General features: G+C 45.4%; 1 protein-coding gene across 1 annotated transcript in view; it reads left to right on the top strand.

Moving 5' to 3' along the window:
* LOC138794626 (solute carrier family 12 member 9-like) overlaps nt 1-21,693 on the top strand; it is a 174,436-nt gene extending 152,743 nt beyond the window's left edge. The window contains exons 11-13 of the mRNA XM_069973396.1: nt 8,106-8,280; nt 10,742-10,888; nt 20,397-21,693. Coding sequence (XP_069829497.1) covers nt 8,106-8,280; nt 10,742-10,888; nt 20,397-21,217 — 1,143 coding nt within the window. The 3' untranslated portion in view covers nt 21,218-21,693. The remainder of the gene's footprint in view (nt 1-8,105; nt 8,281-10,741; nt 10,889-20,396) is intronic.
* Nucleotides 21,694-23,802: the final 2,109 nt, after the last annotated feature.

The following is a 23,802-nucleotide window of genomic DNA, read 5'->3' on the forward strand; positions in this document are numbered from 1 at the left end:
GATTTGTAATTTACTTATGTTAAAAAATATCAAGTCTTCCAGTACTTATCAGCTGCTGTATGTCCTACAGGAAGTGGTCTATTCATTCTAGTCTGGAGAGCAATAGAGGTTTTCTATGGGGATGGACATGGACAGAGGTGGCAGCAGAGAGCACTGTCTCAGACTGGAGAGAGTACACCACTTCCTGCAGGACATACAGCAGCTGTTAAGTACTTAAAACTGGAGATTTTTTAATAGAAGTGAATGACAAATCTCTGTCACTTTCTGCCAGCAGTTTATTTGAAATAATTTTTTGGGTGAACAATCCCTTTAAGAGTATTCCACTGCCAACTCACCAGCTTCTTTAGAAACCCTCTTTGCATGCTGTTTTAATGCAGATTGAACTTGGCTTTAAAGGAAAACTGTGATGTCATTCATGCTGCCTAAACCATCGGGCTGTTCTCCAGAGGCATCTGCTTGTCCCTTCAGCCCTGGTGATTCAGGCAGCATGAAAATGATGGTAGGTTCCCTTTAAGAGCACATGAGCAGACAAGATGAGACATCCGCTGATACTTGACGCTTCAGATGTCTTTGTTAGTTCATAGATAAAGGCCAAGGAATTACGCATTGCATATAAATACAGTAGGTCCCTTCCATCTCATGTTGATGCCATGACTAACATCATGATATGAATTCAGCATATGTGTGGAATGGTCGCTCCAGGCCCTTTTTTTTTTTTTTTTTTTTTTGCTTAATAAAACATTCCGCAAAGATAGCCATGAATTTTCTCTTTTCCATTAAATATGCTAACAAATCTGCAATACATATATGGCCCATAGCCATGAAATCAGGATTACTACATGATCTTTGATGAGGCACATCAAATTAGGTTTACTGTGTGACAAATCCAATCTGACTTGCTCTATTTAATGGTCTCACATTTATTCGTACCAAGTTTTGACCTTATATATGTTACAATACATGAAATTTAGCAGCGCTTTAACTGATAATTTATAATATGGGACATTGACTGCAAGGTTTTAATAACACTGAAGGCATCTAACAAGCGGTCTACAGACCTTAGATAAGCATTGGCAGAACCCAATATTAAAGGGAACCTGTTACGTGGTGTGCTGGGGCAGAGCCTGCCCGACCCCCTTCCCCCGTGGAGCCCTGGATACTTACTCTTTCCTGGAAGTCCCTCTCCTGGACCCTGTCCTGGGACGGAGATATCGCCGTCGGAAGCTGAGCACGCGGCTCACCAGAGATGAGTCTGACGCCTATAGAAAATGACGGCTCCAGTCATTTTCCATGGACGTCGGACTCATCTCTGATAATTAGCATACAGCGCACGCTCAGCTTCCGACGGCGATATCTCAGTCCCAGGAAAGAGTAACTATCCAGGGCTCCATGGGGGGTCGGGTGGGGTCTGCCCCGGCACACCGCTTGACACGTTCCCTTTAATGGGGAGAAGAAAAAAAAGACAAGGTAGCACATCGATAAACTCATGACTGAACATCAGCTTCTCAGCACTATATACTACTAACATCAGGAGTTAAGGCCCTATTACACGAAACGTGTCGGATGATCGTTGTCTGTTGTTGTCTTTCAACATGTTGAAAGACAAACGACTAAGATAGCAACGATCTGCTGCCATTGCTTTGTGGAATAGGAAATAGGAAAGGTGGCAGCAGACCGTTGCTATCTTCTATGGGCTGCCCGGACGATCTGGCTATCGCCCGGTCAGCTCCTCGCAGCCCCCCGGCTCTTACCCTTACGTTGATAACGGCTGTAATAGCAGCGGCAGCGAGCAGGGAACGATAAGCAATTTGATCAAAGTGCATAAGCCCACACACCACGTCAAGGTTCCTAACTTAAAAATGTCTCAGCCCCAAGCGGCAACCAACACCATGACAACAACAGCGCCAGAGGGGAAACTGACCCAGTTGGCCAGCAGCATCAATGGTGCCGTAGTCCCCCTAGGCTCTGGGCCACACCACCTGCAGACACTAGACCGCCACAGCAATGGCCGCAATATGGACCAAACCACACAAGGAAAAGCAGATGGAAAAAAGACACCATACCCTCTGCTATCCGCCACAAGACTGAGGGAAGCCATGCTCTGACCCTATATACACCTACTAATTAACACCACCGGGGGGGGGGAGGAGTGCTGGACCAAGGCAAAAAAAGAGGAGACAGAATATACAAAGTAATTTAATGGGGAGAAAAAAATACAAGGTAGCACATCCATAAACTTATGACTGACCATCTGCTTCTCAGCACTGGATACTACGAATATCAGGAGTTAGTTACAGTTTGTTCAATGTGCATAAGCCCACATATTAGGTTGTATGCTAAGGGGTCATTTCAAGCTCCTAGCACAAAATCTGTAACACTGCTCCCAAACTATTATGGATTATTTGGGGTAAAGGGGGAAAAAAAAGTTTATGCCCCTCCTTAGTTTTAAAGATGAGCACAACTTAGGCTGTATCCATATTTTTCCAGACTCCATAGGGCTGCATGCAACTTTTTTTGCCACCATATGCCTGTAGGCCCCACCCCTCTGGGACGTCCTCACTGCCTAGGCCATGCCTCCTTCACAGTGTCATCAGAATGGGCCGACCTAGAGGCTACAACTCAACTACAACTCAGATGTAGGTGGGGATATGGGGCACTATGTCTGTGAAGCCCTGCCCTTGTGGCACTGTATAATAACATGCATTTTGAGGGGAGAGACCACCAAGAAATTCTTTGTATAGTAAGATATGAAATGTCCAAAATATAAGCTTAAAGAGGTAATCCGGGCTGGGGTCATTTTCAGTGTATGGCCGGGGAGGGGGTGGATATAGAAGCTGCCGGTCACTTACCTCCCCAGTTCCAGCGCTGGGTCCCGGATCACCCCGCCCTGTTCTTAAGTTTGGCTGTCGCTTCCTGGTCTGAGCTGCGGCTTAGGACGTGACATCTCAAGACAGCTCAGCCATTCAGCGGTCGTAGCGGAGTCCCGCCTCGGCCGCTAAATGGCTAAACTGTCTTCAGACGTCACGTCTCAAGCCGCAGCTCAGACCAGGAAGCAGCAGCCGGATGGGAGAAAAGGGCGGCGCGATTTAGGACCCAGCGCTGGAATCGGGGAGGTAAGTGACCGGCGGCTTTTATATCGACCCCCTCCCCGGCCGTACACTGAAAATGACCCCCCCGGATTACCCCTTTAAGAATGGTGCTAAGAACACCTGATATGGAAATCGGGGGACACTATCCCTTTAAGAGAATCTAGGCTACAGCATATCCTCACTTGTAACAAATGTGCCTGATTGAAGTAAACACTTCTCCAGTGCAGCCAGTCCTGGTATTAGAGCCATCTAGCGCAGAACATTACAGTCTAATGATTGATACTTGAGATAGGACCGGCCAATGTCGGAGAATTAAATTATCTGTAAAAGTGAGGAAGTTTTTATTTACAGCCGGCATGGGGAGAGCAGCTTTTATTTATAAGGCTCCCTTCATTCTAGTGATAAATTAATCCGATTTATTTACACCCTGACCCTGTTAGACAGATAATTAAAACCAGCAAGAATGCTTGACATGCACTAAGCCAAAGTCGGGGAGATCAAGTCCCGAAGGAAACACTCCAAAAAATCCTAATCCGGCCCACTCAGGTGTCATCACATCTGCTCAGCTGCCAATGAGGGGAAGTCAGGAAACTTAGAGCAGAAGTTTTATTTAAATGGCAATGCTGTTTTTGAGCTGATGGTGACATTTTGCATCTCCCCTCACCCATCACACTAAGACTATTCCCCCTTCCCTCTGTCCACTAATTCATCTCTGCAAGACTAAAGCACAACCTTTATTAATAGCTCATCATTTCCTGTGAGTGCCTGCATCTATAATCAAGTACAAAAGAACCTGCCACTTATGAAAACAGCTATTATGTCCATGCCATTGAGCTCACGAGCTGCCCTCTAAGAGGCAAAGAGCCAGCCGCATTCTTACTGATATAATGTGCTGAATGACAGCCTAGGAAAACAGTGCTATACGTGATAGCTCCTCTACCAGTATTTGTGCCTGACATTCTCCACCATGCTATAAATCTTTACCTTTAGTAATGAGTCCATCCTACACTATTCAATTCTTCATGTATTACAACTGTTACCCCATACGGTTTATTCTGCACCGTAGCACACTTTAATTGATTTAAAGGGGAAGTCATTTATACCAAAACATGTAAAAAAAAAAAAGTTGTATTTATTAGAGACACATCTGTAGTTTATTTATAGGTTTATGTTATTTAAAAAATATACTGTATGTTGACCGATTTAAAGGGGAACTAGCAGCAGGTTAGACGAATCTAACCTGCTGATATGTGCCTATTGCACAGGAGATGCTGAGGAAGAGGGTATGTCTCTTTCCTTCCTCCTCAGTGGTGTTCCCGTGCTGATAGCAGTGTAATCCTTGGTCTGGAGCACCGTTAGGAGCACTGCCCACCCCCAGAGCGCAAGCCGGGCCTCTCCTTCTAATGATAATCAATGGAGCAGGTGGGCTGACTCATGCTCTGAGAACAAGAGAGTGCTCCTAACAGTGCTATCAGTACCAGAATGGCACAGAGGAGAAAGGTAAGAGACATTCCTTCCTCCTCTGCGCCCTGTGGGCAATAGGGGGCCATCAGCAGATTAGATTAGTGTAACCTGCTCATCCCCTTTAAGGTTACAAACCCACTTGGCGGGTCTGCAGCGAGTCTCCATGCTGCGTTTTTGCAGCGAGACTCGCTGCAGATCCCGGCCCTATGCTTTTAATGGCAGACAAACACGCAGCAGGGATGTACATCCCTGCTGCGAGTTTGTCTGCAGCCCTCCCCATTAACCCCCCGGCTGCCGGAGCTGATACTTCACCTGATCCCGGCTCCGGCGGTTCCCGATGTCTTCAGCAAGCCGGAGCGGGGACCAGGTGAAGCCAGCCGCCCGCAACCCCGGCCGCCCGATCGCCCCCCCCCCCCGCAGCACCGATCGCATGCCCCCCCACAGCACCGATCCCTTACACACACCCCTGCAGCCCCGGCCGCTCGATCGGGGGGGGGGGGGGGGGGGGGGGTGCGATCGGTGCTGCGGGGGGGCGGGGCGGTCGGGGCTGCGGGGGGGGCGATCGGGCGGCCGGGGCTGCGGGGGGGCGATCGGGGCTGCGGGGGGGCGGCCGGGGCTGCGGGGGGGCGATCGGCAGCCGGGGCTGCGGGCGGCTGGCTGGAGCATATACTTCACCTGGTCCCCGCTCCGGCTTGCTGAAGACATCGGGAACCGCCGGAGCCGGCGGCCGGGGGGTTAATGTGGAGGGCTGCAGACAAACTCGCAGCAGGGATGTACATCCCTGCTGCGTGTTTGTCTGCCATTAAAAGCATAGGGCCGGGATCTGCAGCGAGTCTCGCTGCAAAAACGCAGCATGGAGACTCGCTGCAGACCCGCCAAGTGGGTTTGTAACCTAAAGGGATTTTCCAGGCAAACAAAAAAACTTCCCTCACTGCCTCCCTTTGCACTAAAACTATAAAAGAACCCATACTTACCCACCTCACTGCCTCACTACCATACATACTTACCCACCTCACTACCCCAGAGCTCACACGGTCACATCTGGTACCAGTTGAACTCCCATTTTGGCAGCTTATAATAAAATCCTGCTCCCCAATCATAGAGTTGAGCGGTGGATGTACACCTTTATGCTGGTCATTACTCCCCTATGCCCAACACTGTATTTACTATGAGGGGCATCAGACAAGCAGGGAGTACGTCGCCAAAAAGTTGCAGAGAGGTTGGCACCATTGATTCAAAAGGCATTCGAGGAAGACTGAAAACAGCAGCCATACATGGGTTGCAATCCTCGGCACTCTGTGGAAGGAAAAGGAGGATCAAAGTGTAGGAAAAGAGGGGGGGCTGGAACAGACACCTACAAAGTTACAGTTACAATAGTGTTGAGCAGATCTGTCAAAATGTTCGGGTTCTGCAACTTTATCTAAACTCATAATTTTGATCCCCACGGCTGCAGAAGTTGGATGCCACCCCAGGGAGTCCTGGAAAACATGGATACAGCCATTCACTGTAATCATATCAGGGCTGCATCCAAATTTTGTAGCCGCAGGGAATCAAATGCTGCTGAGCGATTGGGTTCAGATAATGTTGCCAAACCAGAACATTTTGACAGATCCACTCAACAGGTAGTCATAAAATTCACCTTAGAGAAGAACCAAAAACAGATACAAGGAATTTAGAATATAAACCTGCCACAGGACAAAATAGTACAGACACAAGTGGAGCTGGTGGAAAAACTTGACTAGATGGTTCAAATAAGAATGAAGTAGGTGCAGGTACTCACAGGTCTTGGAAATAACTTGTATAGGAACGGACATAAAATGACCTCAGATGACAAACCAGGCTCAAACACAAACATGACAAAACTGTTCAACAAAATAGTTGTTAGTTCAGATCTATTACAAGACTTTGGATCATAGAAAAGAGGAGCTGAGGAATCCTCTAAAGCAGACACAGGAACTCTAGGGACTGGTACAAAATGAGCTGGTACAGGCGCTTGACTCAATTCAGACACAGATGCAAAAACTCAGCAAGACAGTTCAGACACAGATGGCGGATATGTTCAGATATCTCACAGGACTTGGAATAACCCTCGAGTACCCCTTTAAGCACTTGTTTACGAACAAATTTTTGTTTCTCGTTTGATCATTGCCATGTTTACAACAGAAGATTATTACCTAAATCCGAACGATTTAATAATTTTTTTGCATGATAATCAGCCAGTGTTAAAGGCCTTAAGTTTCTCCCTTAGATCTCGCAGCGATGAATCTCAAAGCTGATGAATTTAGTACCATGTGATGTGTTACGTTTAGCAGTCTCACAAAAATAAACCAAAGAAAAGTTTATTCAGATGTCAGAATGAGGGGTCCTAAGCTCTTGTAATGATCGGTTAATGTATTTTCTGCTGTTTAATAACGTTTATTTTATTTTCTCCTCAGTATGTTTCGCTTTTGTGGAGTAAATTGTTGAGAACCAAAGTTTTTACGGCTTATTTTAATGGTTCTATCTTTGCACAAATTACTATTGTCATACATCATTTCTACAACATTAGCAATTGCTCTGTACTCCATGCACATTTGTTGCCAAGATAATTTTCCTGTGTGGCTTTGTTCATATTTTTCTATAAATTTACTCAGTTTTTTTTCCAGATATTTTTGTTATTATCACTTTAAGTTAATATATTACCATAATCATAATTACTTATTGTTTGGTAGTTTTACACATTATACATATCTATAGCCGCCTAAGGAGTAATTGTGAAGGTTTTTTCAATGCAGTTATCAGCCGTACATCATACATTGGATACATCAAGCACACAGAAACAATGGCCCACATTTTCTATGCTTCAAATGCACCAGAAAGAATATTAAAATGCTCTGCACTCAACACTGTTCATTTTCACAACAAAAAGGAGGTAGCTAAGAATTGTTTATGTTTAGGGTACATTTACATTTACAGCATTCACAGCATGTTTTTCCTTTTACCCCTGCTTGTTTTTGTGCTCCTAGTAACAAAAGAACTAAGAGAACTAAAAATGTAAATGTACCTTTAAAGGGGTTATCCAAATTTAGAAAAACATGGCTGCTTTCTTCCAGAGACAGTGACACATATAGTATACCCTCCGGCTGGGATCCCTAGCAGCTGCACGATAAACTGACATGTCAGTTTTGTGCGGCCGTTATTCATTGAATAGCGGGCTCACAATCCTGACAGGTCACACAATGGAGAGTGCGGCTTCAGCCGCACTCTCCATTGTCAGCTATGGGGAATTGGGATGCGGGCGCACACGGGTGAGCCCACATCCCAATTTAGCTAAAGTGAACTGCAGTACCGGCCAGGATGATCTTCACTGACACCAGCCGTTCTGTGACCCCGCGGGATCACAGAACAGCCAGTGTATGAACCTGGCCTAAATAAGTGGGAATTTTCGGCCTCATCTGCACTGGACAAATTAATATATGTTATGTCCAGAATATGTGAAATCTCAGAACTCCACTTTTACATTGGGTCCTTATATGCATGAACATAACAATGTGTGATTCCTAAATCCTGCAGGTCAGAAAGTACTTGCTTATGCTGGATGTGCGGAAGGATCATGTTAAGTTCTGGCGTCCTCAGATTCTCCTACTGATTTCCAATCCACACAGTCACAAAAACCTGATCACCTTTGCAAATGATCTGAAGAAAAGTGGCCTATTTGTTCTGGGACATGTGAGTTTGGAGGAGTTAGGTAAGTGACATTAAAAGAAATGGTGAACCTGCATTCCCTCTATTGACTTAATAGTAATAATTGCTAAGTAGCAGGGGCACTCACTCCGTTATGGTGCTTGTATTGTGCTGAGCCATCCTAGTGACAGCCCATGATTAGGTTGCGTTGCAGTTTATGGCTGTGTTTACACGTAGCATTTCCATAAGTCTTTTTTCAATCAAAACCAGAAGAGGGTTGAAAACCTAAAAGCTGTGCAGATCTCTACATTATAATTTTGCCCCGTCAGTTCCACTCCTGATTTTGGTTGAAAAAAGACTAAGGGAAATACTATGTGTGAAAAGAGCCTAAAATTGCGTCACATCAGTTTCCAGCAGTAACTAATAAAAGTTTTTGATTGCAGTATTGGAAACTGCTGTGCAACTGCATCTCATCCTGATCAAGTTTGTGTTTTAACACATTATTCTCATGTCCTGTATTATACGGGCCCTGCGGATGGAGAAGCCCTGTAATAAAGAAGTGTTTCCCTGCTCAGCATGATATATCAGTATCATGCCGGGAGCGGGGAAACTGTTTAAATCTGTCATTACAGTGCCACGGAGTTTCAAACAGTTTCCCTGCTCCTGGCATGATATTGATACATCATGCCGGGCGGGGAAACAGTCCAGGACAGGGATTTACCATTTGTGTTGTCCGTGCTCCACAGAGTGAACACTGAGCGTGTTAGTCCAGCCTAAGGTGAAGTCTACACTTCACGCAGACCTGTGCAGATTTTGATGCGGATTTGATGCTGCAGAATCAGATAGCCGATTACCTCAAATGTAAAAAGCAGTATACTCTTTTTACCAATCCCGCCCTCCGTACCAACGTTTCCTGGTCCACTGTTGGTCTCCGTTCATTCTGTCAATATCAAATAAATTTCCTACAGATTTTGAGCATAATCTGCAACAATACATTTTATTGGAAAATTGTTCCGGATTTTTTAATCATTGATGTCAGTCGGGGAAAAAAAAAAACCAATACGTGACAGAAATCGACACGCTGCAAATCCACAGCAATTCTAGCCCCTCTGCGAATTTACCCGAATCATTCTCATTCTGACAGAATGAAAAAAGCCTTCACTTGTCGTAAGTTGCTATGACAACCCGGTACGGTAGACTCTCAGATCTAAGGTTAATAAGCCGTGTTATACAAAAAGAACATTAAAAGGGCGGATTTGTATTTCATAAAGTGCTTTTCATTCCGCAATCACATTCAGATTATCATTACGCGGAGTTGGCACTTTAAGAGAGCAAATTATATATCTCCTGTCTGAAAGGTAGCCTTCCCCGGACCTCAGTCAGTGAACTGATAATACTGCAGGGACAAAGATCACTCTGCTAATAATGGTTGTTCCTCTGTGTAGAAAGTTTTATGGAGGTAATCAAACACGGAACCACCAGATATGTACATTGTTTCTTGACACATGGTGCCCTGACATGTGATAACAGTAGTGTGCAGAAGCCAGTGATAAGGGGTGGATTAGATTGGGTTTATGCTCATATTTGTTCCCGTTTAACACTTACATTTAAAAAGGAAAAATACTTGTACGTTAATGGATGGTAAAAAAGTTTCCCATTATTAAAAAAAAATACAGATTGGAGCATATATAAATTTTTTTCAGGTACACAAAATTGTGGTTGACCATGTTCTCCTATTTGTCAAAATTTAAAGGGGTATTCCACTCAAATATAACTTTTTATATGTTGCTGCCCATGGTGAGACTAACAACTCCTTCCATACTTGTTATTATCTATTCAGTCTCCTTCCCCCAGTTCTCAGCTGCTGCTTTCTTCTGAAGAGACAATAATCTGTGTGTGAGCTTTTCTCTCTGTCTCCCACCTTCTGAGACGGCTGATGAAAACAAGTCCCTGGCAGGCTTTATCTGCAACACTGTAGCTTCTTTGTAATGCTGGGAGTGATAATCACAGTAAGTTTATCATTAACTTAAATCCTCCCAGCCTTACAAAGTAGCTACAATTTTGAAGATAAAGACAGTCAGAAACTTCTTTACATTAGCTGTCTCAGAAGGGAGGAAGGGGAGACAGAGAGAAAGACTCACACACAGAATTTCAGCAGAAAGCAGCAGCTGTAAACTGGGGGAAGACTGAATAGATAATAACAAGTATGGAATGAATAGTTAGTCCCACCATGGACAGCAACATATCAAAAGTTATGTTTGAGCAGAATCCCCCTTTAATGTCAGGATTCTTTCTTGTCTAGGTCAGGAACAGGAGACATTTTTCTTACCTGGTGTCTAGTGCATTACTTCCCTCTCCATCTTCCAGTGCAGCTGAATCTTACAGGAACTGAAAACTGAGCTGTGATTGGTTGCTGTGGGTTGTTTACGCCCTTGAATTAATTTGGATACTTGTTTTTTTTCTATGCATTTTTATTTATTTATGTTTCTATATTGCAATTTTTTATTTGCTTTTTGTATTTGCAGATGTGCTGCCTTCTGACCCTCTTCAGGCACAAACAGATCTGTGGTTACAGCTAGTTGATGAGCTCAACATTAAGGCATTTGTCAACTTGACATTGTCCGATTCTGTGAGATACGGAGCCCAGCAATTGCTCTTTATTTCTGGATTGGGTAGGTTCTCCATTTTCAGCGTAATTCTCTTTCTAGGTTTATCACTGAAGATGGCCACAGAGTTGGTTTTGGAAGTGTCTATATAGTCAGACTGAGAATGTCAGATTGTAGCAAGTAAGAGGTCAAACTGATCAGATGAATTGGATGGCATCATGGTTTGATAAGCATAGAAAGTCATGTATTCCAATTGCTGAAGTTGTTTGAATAATTTATACGTTAATTAGAAGTGTAAAGTAATGGGAATGCTGGTATGTGAGACTCTTCCCAGCACCATCACATGAAATGCCAAGTTAGGCAGTATAATATTATAGCAATCAGAGGCAATAATACAATGTATAAAACATATGGATTATATACCATGCAATGTTATGGGCCGACGTGGCCAGTAAACTATATACATAAGATTATCCCCATAATCAAAGTGTCATCATAGAAAACTTTTGACATGTCATAAAGAAATGTCAAAAGTTTTGATCAGTTCACACCCTTTAAGATCACCAGAAGGAGAGGACCAAACTGCAGCGCGTTCTCTCCCCGCTTTGTGTCAGAATAATCAGTCCGGCTCCATAGACTTACATTATCGACTGATAGTCGACTGATCACGTGACAGAGAGCCGGGAGGGGACCGCACTTAGCGCAGTCTTCTCCCTGCTCGTTCTCCTGATCACCCAGACCTGGATCGATTAAAAATTTTGACATGTCTCATGACATCGGCCATTGTTTTTACAGCGTGTGAACATGGCCTAAAGGAGTATTCCACTCAAACATAAGTTTTGATATGTTGCCCATGGTGAGATTAAAGGGAACCAATCACCCAGAAAATCAATGTAAAGACAAGGATATGTGCTGATAGATCACCCAGCACACTTCCCAAATATGCCCCTGTAACCTCTGTGCCCCCCTCAATTAGACAGTAATCTTACTTTGTTCAGGTCACGCGCTGTATGTAAATTTTTGCTAAGTAGTCCTGGTGGGCGTATGTAGTCCTGGTGGGCGTATGTAGTCACGGTCCGGGGGCGTATCTAGTCACGGTCCGGGGGCGTATGTAGTCACGGTCCGGGGCTGTAATCACGCCCAGAGGGGCGTGATTCGGAGGCTTGCGGTCCAGTGACGTCATCCGGCGGCTTGCGTTCCGCGTCGCGGCCGCGCTGACGTGTTCGGGAACCCGCGCATGCGCAGTACGTCAGCGTCGTCTCCCGCCGTACTGCGCATGCGCGGGTTCCCGAACACGTCAGCGCGGCCGCGACGCGGAACGCAAGCCGCCGGATGACGTCACTGGACCGCAAGCCTCCGAATCACGCCCCTCTGGGCGTGATTACAGCCCCGGACCGTGACTACATACGCCCCCGGACCGTGACTAGATACGCCCCCGGACCGTGACTACATACGCCCACCAGGACTACATACGCCCACCAGGACTACTTAGCAAAAATTTACATACAGCGCGTGACCTGAACAAAGTAAGATTACTGTCTAATTGAGGGGGGCACAGAGGTTACAGGGGCATATTTGGGAAGTGTGCTGGGTGATCTATCAGCACATATCCTTGTCTTTACATTGATTTTCTGGGTGATTGGTTCCCTTTAACAATTCATTCCAAATGTAATATCTATTCAGTCTCCTTCCCTCAGTTTTCAGCTGCTCTTTTTTTATGAAAACACCAAAGTCTGTGTGTGAGCTTTTCTCTCTGTCCCCCCTCCCTTCTGAGACAGGTGATGTAAACACGTCCCTGGCAGGCTTTATCTGCAACATTGTAGCTTTTCTGTAATGCTGGGAGGGTTATTCTGAGGTCAAGTTGCTGATGAACTCTCTGTGATTAATCCTGCCAGCATTACTAAGAAGCTACAATGTTGCAGATACAGCCAGCCAGGGATTTGTTTACATCATCCATCTCAGAAGGGAGAGGGGGAGGAGAGGGAGATAGAGAGAAAAGCTCACACACAGATTTTTGTGTCTTCAGCAGAAAGCAGCCGCTGAGAACTGGGGGAAGGAGACTGAATAGATAATAAGTATGAAAGAAAGTTTAATACATTTAATATTAGTAATAGGTTTTATTTTATTTCTTTTTTAGTGGGTACATTTGTTTTCCCTGCTAGTTTGTATCCCATTGATCTTATTTACAGCCCTAATCCTCTCTGCCACTTTATCATCTGCTTGATTTACTGCTTTGTCTCTCCTTTACATCCCTGGTTTACATACAGTTTTCTACCCCAGCATAGTAGACCGCTTCTGTGCAAATTATCTGCAGAAAACAAATTGTACCCGATTGAAAAGTCACCCAAACCCTTCTCCACTACAACAAGACTTGTATTTAAGCTCCTTAGCCCCACTGTCTTCATTGTAATGCACATAGCACAGGCAGTATTCTAGAGAATACAACCTTGGAGGTTCTTTCCTTCAGCTTTAGAATTGATCTTACGAGCCTCCACCGAGTGTGTATTGGTTCCTACATGTACTACAACATCTGAATCATTTCCAGCACCCTCTACTAATTTGTCCTCCTACTCCACCATAAGCGGAACCCTGGAACAGGGTCACATGAACACAGCAAACCATTCAATTGAGGCGGTCTTGGTGACAAATTATTCTATCTGTCTTTCTAATTATAAAATCCCCTAGAACCACCAGCTTTCATGGTCTGCTGATATTAGCCCTGAGGAGGGAGGCATGTCTTTTATAGTATATCTCTTACCTTCCTCCTCGGAGCTGTTCCTGTGCTGTTAGTTTGCTCCATTGTCCGATGAGACCATTAGGAGCACTGCCCGCCCCCCATAGTGCCGATCCTGGCCGGCTCCTAATGGTCTCACCAGATTATGGAGTAAACTACTAACTGCACCGGAACAGCGCTGAGGATGAAGGCAAGAGATATACTATAAGAGACAAATTATAAGAGACACATGATAAGACACATACTCTCCTCCTCAGCGTCTCCTGTGCAATAGGCACATATCTGCAGCTTAGATTCATCTATTCTGCGGATAATTCCCCTTTAAAGGTAAACTATCTGCAGGTCTGTACACACCATCCTGCTAATATGTATCTGTTACAACAATAGTCTTCCTATTTCTCTCCATGCCACCATTTTCCTGTGGTTTGATCCAATGATAATATGCAAATTACTTGCCACCTCCTAGATCCCCTCCTACTTACTGTATGCATGGGAGATAGTCATGGCTATTTATGTATATATACATATGCATCATAGGAAGGGACATAGGATGTGGCAGGCAGGCGGGAAGGTGCACAACCCCAGTACTCCGAACAGAGTAACTTGTATATCATTAGACCAGCATAAGACCAGCACTGGAATGTGCAGCTCCGCCAGTACAAGTACCTATCAGTAGTTTCCCTTTAAATTATGTGGACATGTCACTGGTAAAGTGCTCGAGGGGATGTACATCTCACCCAGGTTGATACATAGTGTGAGATGGTGAGTCCAGGAGGCATCTGTGCTCAGCAGTGTTATGCTGCTGAGCTATTATTTATTATTGCCGGGCCTGAACTTACATGGAATGGCAGGTAGGTTTTGGTAGTGGGACTTGCCATTCCCTCCCCCTCGATCCAGTGTGGGTTTTGGGATCAGGTGAGCTCTGATCCCAATCAGCCTGAGAAGGCAAAAGGTGGGCTCAGTATACAGGTCTCTCTCTCTCAGCCAGGAGTGAACAGCCTGCATGCTGTTTGGTGAGAGCTGGGAAGACAGCCGCTGCTGGGGCCTGTTCACACCCCGCAAAACTGACCACTGAAGTGCCAGAGAGGTAACCTGCGTTGTTAGTTAGCGCCCAGACGGGCAAGACCTTTTTGTTTTGTTCTTAAAGCACAGTGTTGCTATATTTCTGTTACGGACTGTTTATGCTGCAAATAAACGCCAAGCTGTTGTTTTACAAGTCCAAGTCTGCTGTGAACTGTGTCCAAACACACCATCCCCCGGGAAGATCCCTACAATTGGTGGAGGATGCGGGCAAAAGGGTTGCTAGGGGCAACGGTGTGCATCAACTTGGCTACAGCTGCTTATGTCCTGGGTGAAGGCTGCGGCTTCACTCCAAAAACAGTCAAGCAACATGGAGGAGATGATGAAGCAGTTAATGCAAGTGAATATGCAGCAACAACAGGCTCTGACAGACGCTAACCTACGCCATGAGCAGGCTAATCGGCAGCAACAACAGGCTCTGACAGACGCTAACCTACGCCATGAGCAAGCATTGGCCGCACAACAACAGGCATTGGCCGCACAACAACAGGCTCAGGCAGCCGCTAAACAGGATCAGGCAGCCGCTAATCTGCGCCATGAACAGGCGATGGCTCAACAACAGAAACTTATTGAGTACCTGATAGCAAAGCAAGAGGCGTCTGCAGGTGCTAATCCCCAGCTGGTGGCAGCAGCCGCGCCAGAGACTTTGTCTGTAAGAAGAGCTGTGCAGCGTGAGCTGGAAAAGATGACTGCTGATGATGATATTGAGGCCTACTTAACTGTCTTTGAGCGTGTGGCTGAGCGAGAAAAGTTACCCTCCACTGAGTGGGCAGAAGTGATTGCGCCCTATTTAACAGGCGAACCTCAAAAGGCCTACTATGACCTCAGTGAGCAAGAGGTCAAGGACTATGCTCGGCTAAGAGCAGAGATACTCGCCCGACTAGGAGTTACTGCTGCTGTCCGTGCCCGGAGGGTCCGCAACTGGAGCTACAGTCTGGACAAGTCAGCGAGGTCCCAGATGTACGACCTGATTCATCTGGCAAGAAAATGGTTGGAGCCAGACACTTCTACTCCTGCCCAGATCCTAGAGAGGGTCGTGATGGATCGCTACCTCCGTGCACTTCCTGCTGATCTGCAACGCTTGGTGGGACAAGGCGACCCTAAGAGTGCCGACGAACTTGTCAACCTTGTGGAGAGGTTCCAGGCGACTGAGGACTACCTCCGTGATGTTCCTGCAGCACCGTCACCTCCCCGGAGTGCCAGATCTGTGCCATCAGCTGGTAAGAGACTTCCATCTATTGGGGGAGTGTGGAGGGGGGCTGATAGAGGGAAGAGCGCTCAGGAGGTGTCTCAGGGGCAAAAGACTGGTGATGGTCCCCGGTGGCTAAGTGGCCCTAAAAAGGACTCCCTGCCAAGGAGACCAGGCCCTATCCAGTGCTGGAGATGCCATGAGACGGGACATATGTCTGCCCATTGCCCTCTTACCACTGAGCCCATGGAGTGTGACGCTAGCCGGCGTCAGTCGCTATTTGCGGAACCGTCTTTTGTTGCGGTCACTGGACTAGAGACTGAACCGCAAATCTGCAACATTACTGTAAATAACTTTCCTGTTAAGGCGTTGCTGGACTCAGGAAGCCTTGTCACCCTGGTGCATGCCAGTCTGGTGACTGGGGACTTTGTGCCAGCAAGACATATGAGTGTGGTATGCATACATGGTGATACAAAGGTTTACCCTATAGTACGGGCTAATGTCGGGACTGAACTAGGCGCTGTACAATATGAAGTGGGTGTGGTTAAAAATCTTATGCATAATGTGATATTGGGGCGTGATTTTCCATTGTTCTGGGCTCTATGGGGAAAACAACAATCCCCTGAAAGGAGTGAGGAGACCCCTAAGTCTATTGCATTACCCACGGTAAATGATAAAAATGTACAGGATGAAAATGATGCTTTTCCTTTGCAGGTCCTGGCTGGAGAGGAAGAGGCTCCTCCCACTGCGCAGAATGTTCCAGACTTAGAGGTGTCTAGGGATAATTTTGGTACTGCACAATTACAGGACCCCACTCTCAAAAATGCGAGAGAGCAGGTCACTGTTATGAATGGGGTACCTCAGGAACCAGAAGCTGAGAGAAAGTTTCCACATTTTTCTATGGCTAATGATCTCTACTATAGAGTCACTAAAATTAATGATGAGGTTGTGGAACAGCTCCTGGTGCCTAAGTCGTACCGGCGTCAGGTACTCGACATGGCCCATCATCACGTCCTTGGGGGCCACTTGGGGACAGATAAAACGCAGGAGAGAGTCCTCCAGAGGTTTTATTGGCCTGCGATTTATGCTGACATAAAAAAATACTGTGAGTCGTGCCCCACATGTCAGCTTAGCGCTCCAGTGTCGCATTTCCGCAGTCCTTTGGTCCCACTCCCCATCATAGAGGTACCTTTTGACCGGATCGCAATGGACTTGGTGGGCCCCATTGTAAAGTCGGCTAGGGGACACCAGTACATTCTAGTTGTGTTAGACTACGCGACCCGCTATCCTGAGGCTGTACCCCTAAGAAACACTGCCTCTAAAACAATTGCACGGGAATTGTTTTATATGTTTTCCAGGGTGGGGATCCCCAAGGAAATCTTGACTGACCAAGGTACCCCATTTGTGTCAAAGGTGATGAAAGAGCTATGCAAACTGTTTAAAATCTCACACCTACGTACCTCTGTATATCACCCACAGACAGACGGGTTAGTGGAGAGGTTTAATAAAACCCTGAAACATATGTTAAAAAAAGTGGTGGAAAAGGATGGTCGTGATTGGGATCACTTACTACCTTACCTGATGTTTTCTATTAGGGAAGTACCCCAAGCGTCCACAGGGTTCTCTCCCTTCGAATTAGTCTATGGTCGTCACCCTAGGGGTTTGTTGGATATAGCGAAAGAGACATGGGAAAGTGAGTCCACCCCATACAAGAGTGTTATAGAGCATGTAGCACAAATGCAGGACCGTATAGCCACTGTAATGCCCCTAGTAAGGGAACACCTCCAGAGGGCGCAAGAGGGCCAAAGCAGAATTTACAATCGTTCTGCAAGAGTCAGGACATTTAGCCCAGGTGACCGGGTACTCATACTTGTTCCCACGGTAGAAAGCAAATTCTTAGCCAAGTGGCAGGGTCCCTATGAAATTGTAGAGAAGATCAGTGAGGTCAACTACAAGGTACACCAACCAGGTAGAAGGAAGCCTTTCCAAGTTTATCACATAAACTTGATCAAGCCCTGGAAAGACAGGGAATCCTTGGTGGCGACAAAGCCTGTTGGTCATCTGTCACCACCAATCCCTCCGGTCAGGATTGGTGACACCCTATCAGTATCCCAGAAGCAGGAAGCTAAGGAGTTCCTGCAGAGAAATAAAGACAAGTTTTCTGACCTACCAGGGCGTACGCATCTCATTCGTCATCATGTTGAAACTGAGCCTAGAAGCAGAGTAAACCTGAAGCCCTATAGGATACCAGAAGCACGGAGGGAGGCGGTATCATCTGAGGTAAAACGTATGCTTGACCTAGGAGTCATTGAGGTGTCCCAGAGCGAGTGGTCCAGCCCGATTGTGTTAATCCCAAAGCCCAATGGAACTTGGAGGTTCTGTAATGACTTTAGAAAGGTAAATGAGATCTCCAAGTTCGATGCCTACCCCATGCCCAGGGTAGATGAGTTGATAGAAAGGATGGGTAATGCCAGGTACATAACTACCCTCGATCTCACTAAGGGCTACTGGCAGATCCCACTCACTCCTAAGGCTAGAGAGAAGACTGCATTCTCCACCCCTGATGGGCTCTTCCAATACGTAGTGATGCCATTCGGGTTACATGGAGCCCCTGCCACTTTTCAGAGGTTGATGGACTTGATTCTGCGACCACATCGTGATTACTCTGCTGCCTACCTCGATGATGTGGTCATTTTTAGTCCGGATTGGGAAAGTCACCTCTGTAAGGTCCAGGCGGTGTTAGATGCCATAAGTGCTGCGGGGTTAACCATCAATGCAGAGAAGTGTGCACTAGCCTTAGAGGAGGCCAAATACTTGGGCTACATTATTGGGAGGGGGTTAGTGAAACCACAACTAAATAAAATTGAGGCAATACAGAATTGGCCTCAACCCCTCACAAAGAAACAAGTCAGAGCTTTCCTGGGTATTACGGGCTATTACCGAAGGTTTGTGCCGAATTTTGCTTCAGTTGCAGCCCCACTAACTGACCTGACAAAGGGTGCGAAGTCCGCAATGGTGACATGGACTCCAGAGGCTGAGAAAGCTTTTCAAAGCCTTAAGTCTGCCTTGTGCCAACAGCCTGTGCTAGTTACCCCTGACTTTAGGCGAGAGTTTCTAGTACAGACAGATGCCTCTAACACAGGGTTAGGTGCCGTCCTCTCACAGGTCGTGAATGGCGAGGAGCACCCGGTGATGTACTTAAGCAGGAAACTATCCCCGGCCGAGAAAAACTACGCCATAGTTGAGCGAGAATGTCTGGCAGTGAAGTGGGCTCTAGAATCCCTGAAGTACTACTTACTAGGCAGGAGGTTTAAGTTAGTGACAGACCATGCCCCCCTAACATGGATGAAATTAAACAAGGAGAAAAACGCAAGGGTGACTAGGTGGTTTCTTTCCCTCCAAAACTTTAATTTCATGGTGGAACACCGGCCAGGGAAATTACAGGCAAATGCTGACGCCCTATCTAGGGTACACTGTCTGTGGGGACAAAATGCTCAGCCCTCCGGTCTGAAGAAGAGGGGGGGGATATGTGGACATGTCACTGGTAAAGTGCTCGAGGGGATGTACATCTCACCCAGGTTGATACATAGTGTGAGATGGTGAGTCCAGGAGGCATCTGTGCTCAGCAGTGTTATGCTGCTGAGCTATTATTTATTATTGCCGGGCCTGGACTTACATGGAATGGCAGGTAGGTTTTGGTAGTGGGACTTGCCATTCCCTCCCCCTCGATCCAGTGTGGGTTTTGGGATCAGGTGAGCTCTGATCCCAATCAGCCTGAGAAGGCAAAAGGTGGGCTCAGTATACAGGTCTCTCTCTCTCAGCCAGGAGTGAACAGCCTGCATGCTGTTTGGTGAGAGCTGGGAAGACAGCCGCTGCTGGGGCCTGTTCACACCCCGCAAAACTGACCACTGAAGTGCCAGAGAGGTAACCTGCGTTGTTAGTTAGCGCCCAGACGGGCAAGACCTTTTTGTTTTGTTCTTAAAGCACAGTGTTGCTATATTTCTGTTATGGACTGTTTATGCTGCAAATAAACGCCAAGCTGTTGTTTTACAAGTCCAAGTCTGCTGTGAACTGTGTCCAAACACACCATCCCCCGGGAAGATCCCTACAATAACTATTGAATACAGCTGAATAAAATTCAGTAAATCTGGTCAATCTAAATATAGGCCGGCCTTTCATTATTTTCGCGGTAGTTCTGTTTACAGTGAAGTCGTTTCCTGACACGATCTCGTAATTCTTTACTCCATATTTATGCCGCACTGTGCTGTAATTTTCGTTTGCTGTTTTTCAATTAACATAGTAATTATTTTGATAATATCACATTGAAACATTAACAATGTACACAATATAAACCAATGAGGTATCCGCCAAAGGAAACCCTTCTATATCTGTATCACTGAATATTCATTTACCGGCTAATATATTCCAAACATGCCTCTAAGCAGAGTCATTATACCAATATCTTGTATTCCAATAACCCCGACTACTTTAACTGCACACACAATGAGACACTCACACAATCCTGTTGTAACATATTGATCCATCAGAGTCTGCGTAATTGTGTTTTGCAGGTGGAATGAGACCAAACACAGTCATCATGGGCTTCTATACTCGCTCCTCACCAGATGAGCTTCTAAGGAATGAACTTGAAGCGAACCAAGGTGGATTATCTCCATTGATGTATACTACAGCCGGAAGGAAAAGGTCCACGGAAAACTTCTCTTCCTGGGAATATGTTGCCATAATATCAGATTCTATAAAAATGTCCAAAAACGTGGTGCTAGCAAGATACTTCTCAGAGTTTGACAGAAATCGGATCTGCAACCTGAGAGGTAAAGAGACCTACATAGACGTGTGGCCTTTAAACCTTCTGCGTCCAGATAGCGCCACCTACGTAAACACCTGCAGTCTATTTCTTCTACAAATGGCCTGCGTGCTGAACATGGTAAGATCCTGGAAAAAAGCCAAACTGCGCTTGTATCTGTGTGTCGAGAGCGGAAGCGGCCTGCACGGCCAGGAAGTCAAACTTAAGCAGCTACTAAAAGACCTCCGCATCAAGGCCTCCATCCATACCGTGGTTTGGGACTCTGTGGTTGCTCTTCATTGGCACAAGCAAGTGGAAGGAAATTCCGGAACTGAAGGAGAATCTTACCTGAACTTTCCAAATAACTCAATAAGGATATCAACTGATTATTTGGACGCTGTCAATGAAATGATTCTTGGGCAAAATCCTCACTTACCTCCAGCGGTCAGGTTCCTGTATCTGCCTCGTCCCCCTGCAGACACAGCTGTCTATAATAAGTTCCTGCACCAGGTGGAGATGATCAGCAGGAATTTGGGACCAACGCTGCTTATTCATGGGGTCACTCCTGTTACAAGCACCGAGCTCTAATAGATTGACCTGAACCTGAATATAATAAGTTCAGGGGCCCATACACATCCATGCACTCATTGATAGTCGTACTCAGGTTTACTGGTTTACAGGAGAGATTCCTTCCATTTTATTCTGCAGCCATTTGCTTTGGTCATCAGTATAACTACATTCGGGGCATTGTTTCCTCCAGGTTAACTAAAACTTGGGCCAAATATTAAAACTACTGATACATTAAATATTTTCAAGATGCACTATGTGTGATGGCCAAGGATCAGAACCTGCTACGGGTTTGTGCCTTGCACCCCAGGAATCGCTGTCACTGAGCTGAGTTATGCTTAGGTGCTGATACATGCTGAGATGTCAGCCTTGAACAAGATGGCTTACATGAGCCCTGTGTTCATAAGAAGTCACAGGGAACAATATATATGTACTCTGCTTCAGTAAACACAAGGCATGAACATATTGCCTGTATGTGGATGTTTTCCCATAAAGAAGTGCCCTTAAAGTGTCACTGTTTGTTACAAAAAACATCATAGCAAAATGGGAGGAATTCCCGGCACTCACTATTCTTTGCAATATTTTTTACTCCACAAATAGACGTTATTCACACAGGATGCGTTTTAGCCTTTAATTGTGTTGATAAAGGCTAACGGACGAGCCAAAACGCGTCCTGTGTGACTAACGTCCATTTGTGGAGTAAAAGATATTGCAAAGAATAGCGAGTGCCGGGAATTCCTCCAATTTTGCTATGATGTCTCTATGACATGTAAAAAGTTTTTTGTAACAACAGTGACACTTTAAGGATGCTTCTTTATGGGAAAACATCCACATACAGGCAATAAGTTCATGTCTATGCTAGTGTCGGGAATTCCTTCCATCTTGCTACATTGTGGAGGTTGCCTACTCCCATATCCACGTGCACCGCAAGTGGAAGTGACGACCCCCTAGATTTCTATAGAGACATCATAAAGACATATGAAAGGTTTTGAGAGGTCCGTGTTCACACCTGTACCAATTGGGAGTACAAGCCGGGAGAAGACCGCGATGAAGCCCTCCACTTTAAGTTCTAAAGAAGTCAGGCTCCATAGAGCTCCATTATAAGTCCTACTCTTATTTCTAACCCATAGCAGAGAGTGGATGCGCTGCAGCACGGTCTTCTCTTGGCTCGTATCAACACTCAGACCCAGACCGATCAAAACTTTAGACATGTCTCTATTATGTCCCTAGGACATTTCAAAAGTTTTTTGTAACGACAGGTACACTATAAATTATTACCATACAAAGGACATCCAAAAAGTTTTTAGGATCAGTATTTTCTTTTTTTTCCAATTATCTGAAAGGCCTCATGTATCGGTGACAGAGACATTTCCCATAACTGTGGGCTGGAGTGATATGTGATGCTAGTGCGCAGAATCATCTCCTGATTGTTCTGGCATCGCTGCCGCCTTATGGGACAATTATATTTTTATTCAGGACTTGATATTAAGCTTTCTTCATTCATTCATTTTTCTTGTGTTCTACAGGGAACTTATAAGAGATTGTTATGGCATTGCTGGCCAAACGAAAACACTGCCGGCTGCTACCGAAAGCGCTCAATGCAGTGAAATCCTAGGTGCATTGCCCCCTGGGAAACATGAATATGCAAAAGAAAACCCAGTGGAGCCTCATTGAAGATTCTCGAAACACAGGACTAGCCAGATATCCCTCCGGAAAGGACCCTGCCAAGGGGTAGCTCTTGTAGGAAAACCACCATATTAAGTGTCCCTAAAAGTCAATGTAATGACAAGGGAAAAACCAAGGCCAGGTATCCACATACAGCTGTTTCGGGGTGTTGCCCTTCATCAGTGTGGAGCAGGATTCTGGTTAGGTGGAGCAATGCCTAGTAGAGTCATAAGAGAAACAGATCACTGATCTCAGAGAGACCAGCCAAAGATAACACTGCCGGCTGCTAGTGAAAGCTAGCTCCTTCTTGGAGGCTATCTGGCTAGTCCTGTGTTTCGAGACTCTTCAGTGGGGCTCCACAGGCTCCTCTTTTCCTAAAGGGAACTTCTTTGTCTTCCTTCAGTTTTCCTGATCTGTCTGACTCTGAACAATAACTTACAATACAGATACAAAGGAATAATGCAGCTATGCATCACTGAATTATACAAAAATGTATTTAATAATATATACTGTGTGTATTACCTCATTCTACACAAAACTCAGTACATCTCCAGTACTCACCACCACTATTACCCCACCCATCATAATGGGGGGAAAAAATGCTTTAAAAATATTCATTGTTAATGGGAAAAAAAGTATACAAGGTTTTTTTACATTATGGTTTTTAAAAATCTTAAAATACATAAAAATTTTCTAATTTGAAATCTGAATTGTAAAGTTTTCTGTTTTTGTGGATGCACATTTTACAACACATTTACTCTGCACAATTAATGTATGTTAAAATGTCCAATAATGGATAGGTAAGATTTACTTTATTTTCTCCATTTTGTATATTATATTTAGCTGTATAATTGTATTTGAGAAGAAGAGAAATCTCAGTCTTTCCCTTATGACCTGTTCCCTGTTTATAGTCTGTTCCTGGCTTTGGCTTCATTAATCTG

Source organism: Dendropsophus ebraccatus, chromosome 6 (assembly GCF_027789765.1).
Source record: "Dendropsophus ebraccatus isolate aDenEbr1 chromosome 6, aDenEbr1.pat, whole genome shotgun sequence".
NCBI lineage: Eukaryota > Metazoa > Chordata > Amphibia > Anura > Hylidae > Dendropsophus > Dendropsophus ebraccatus.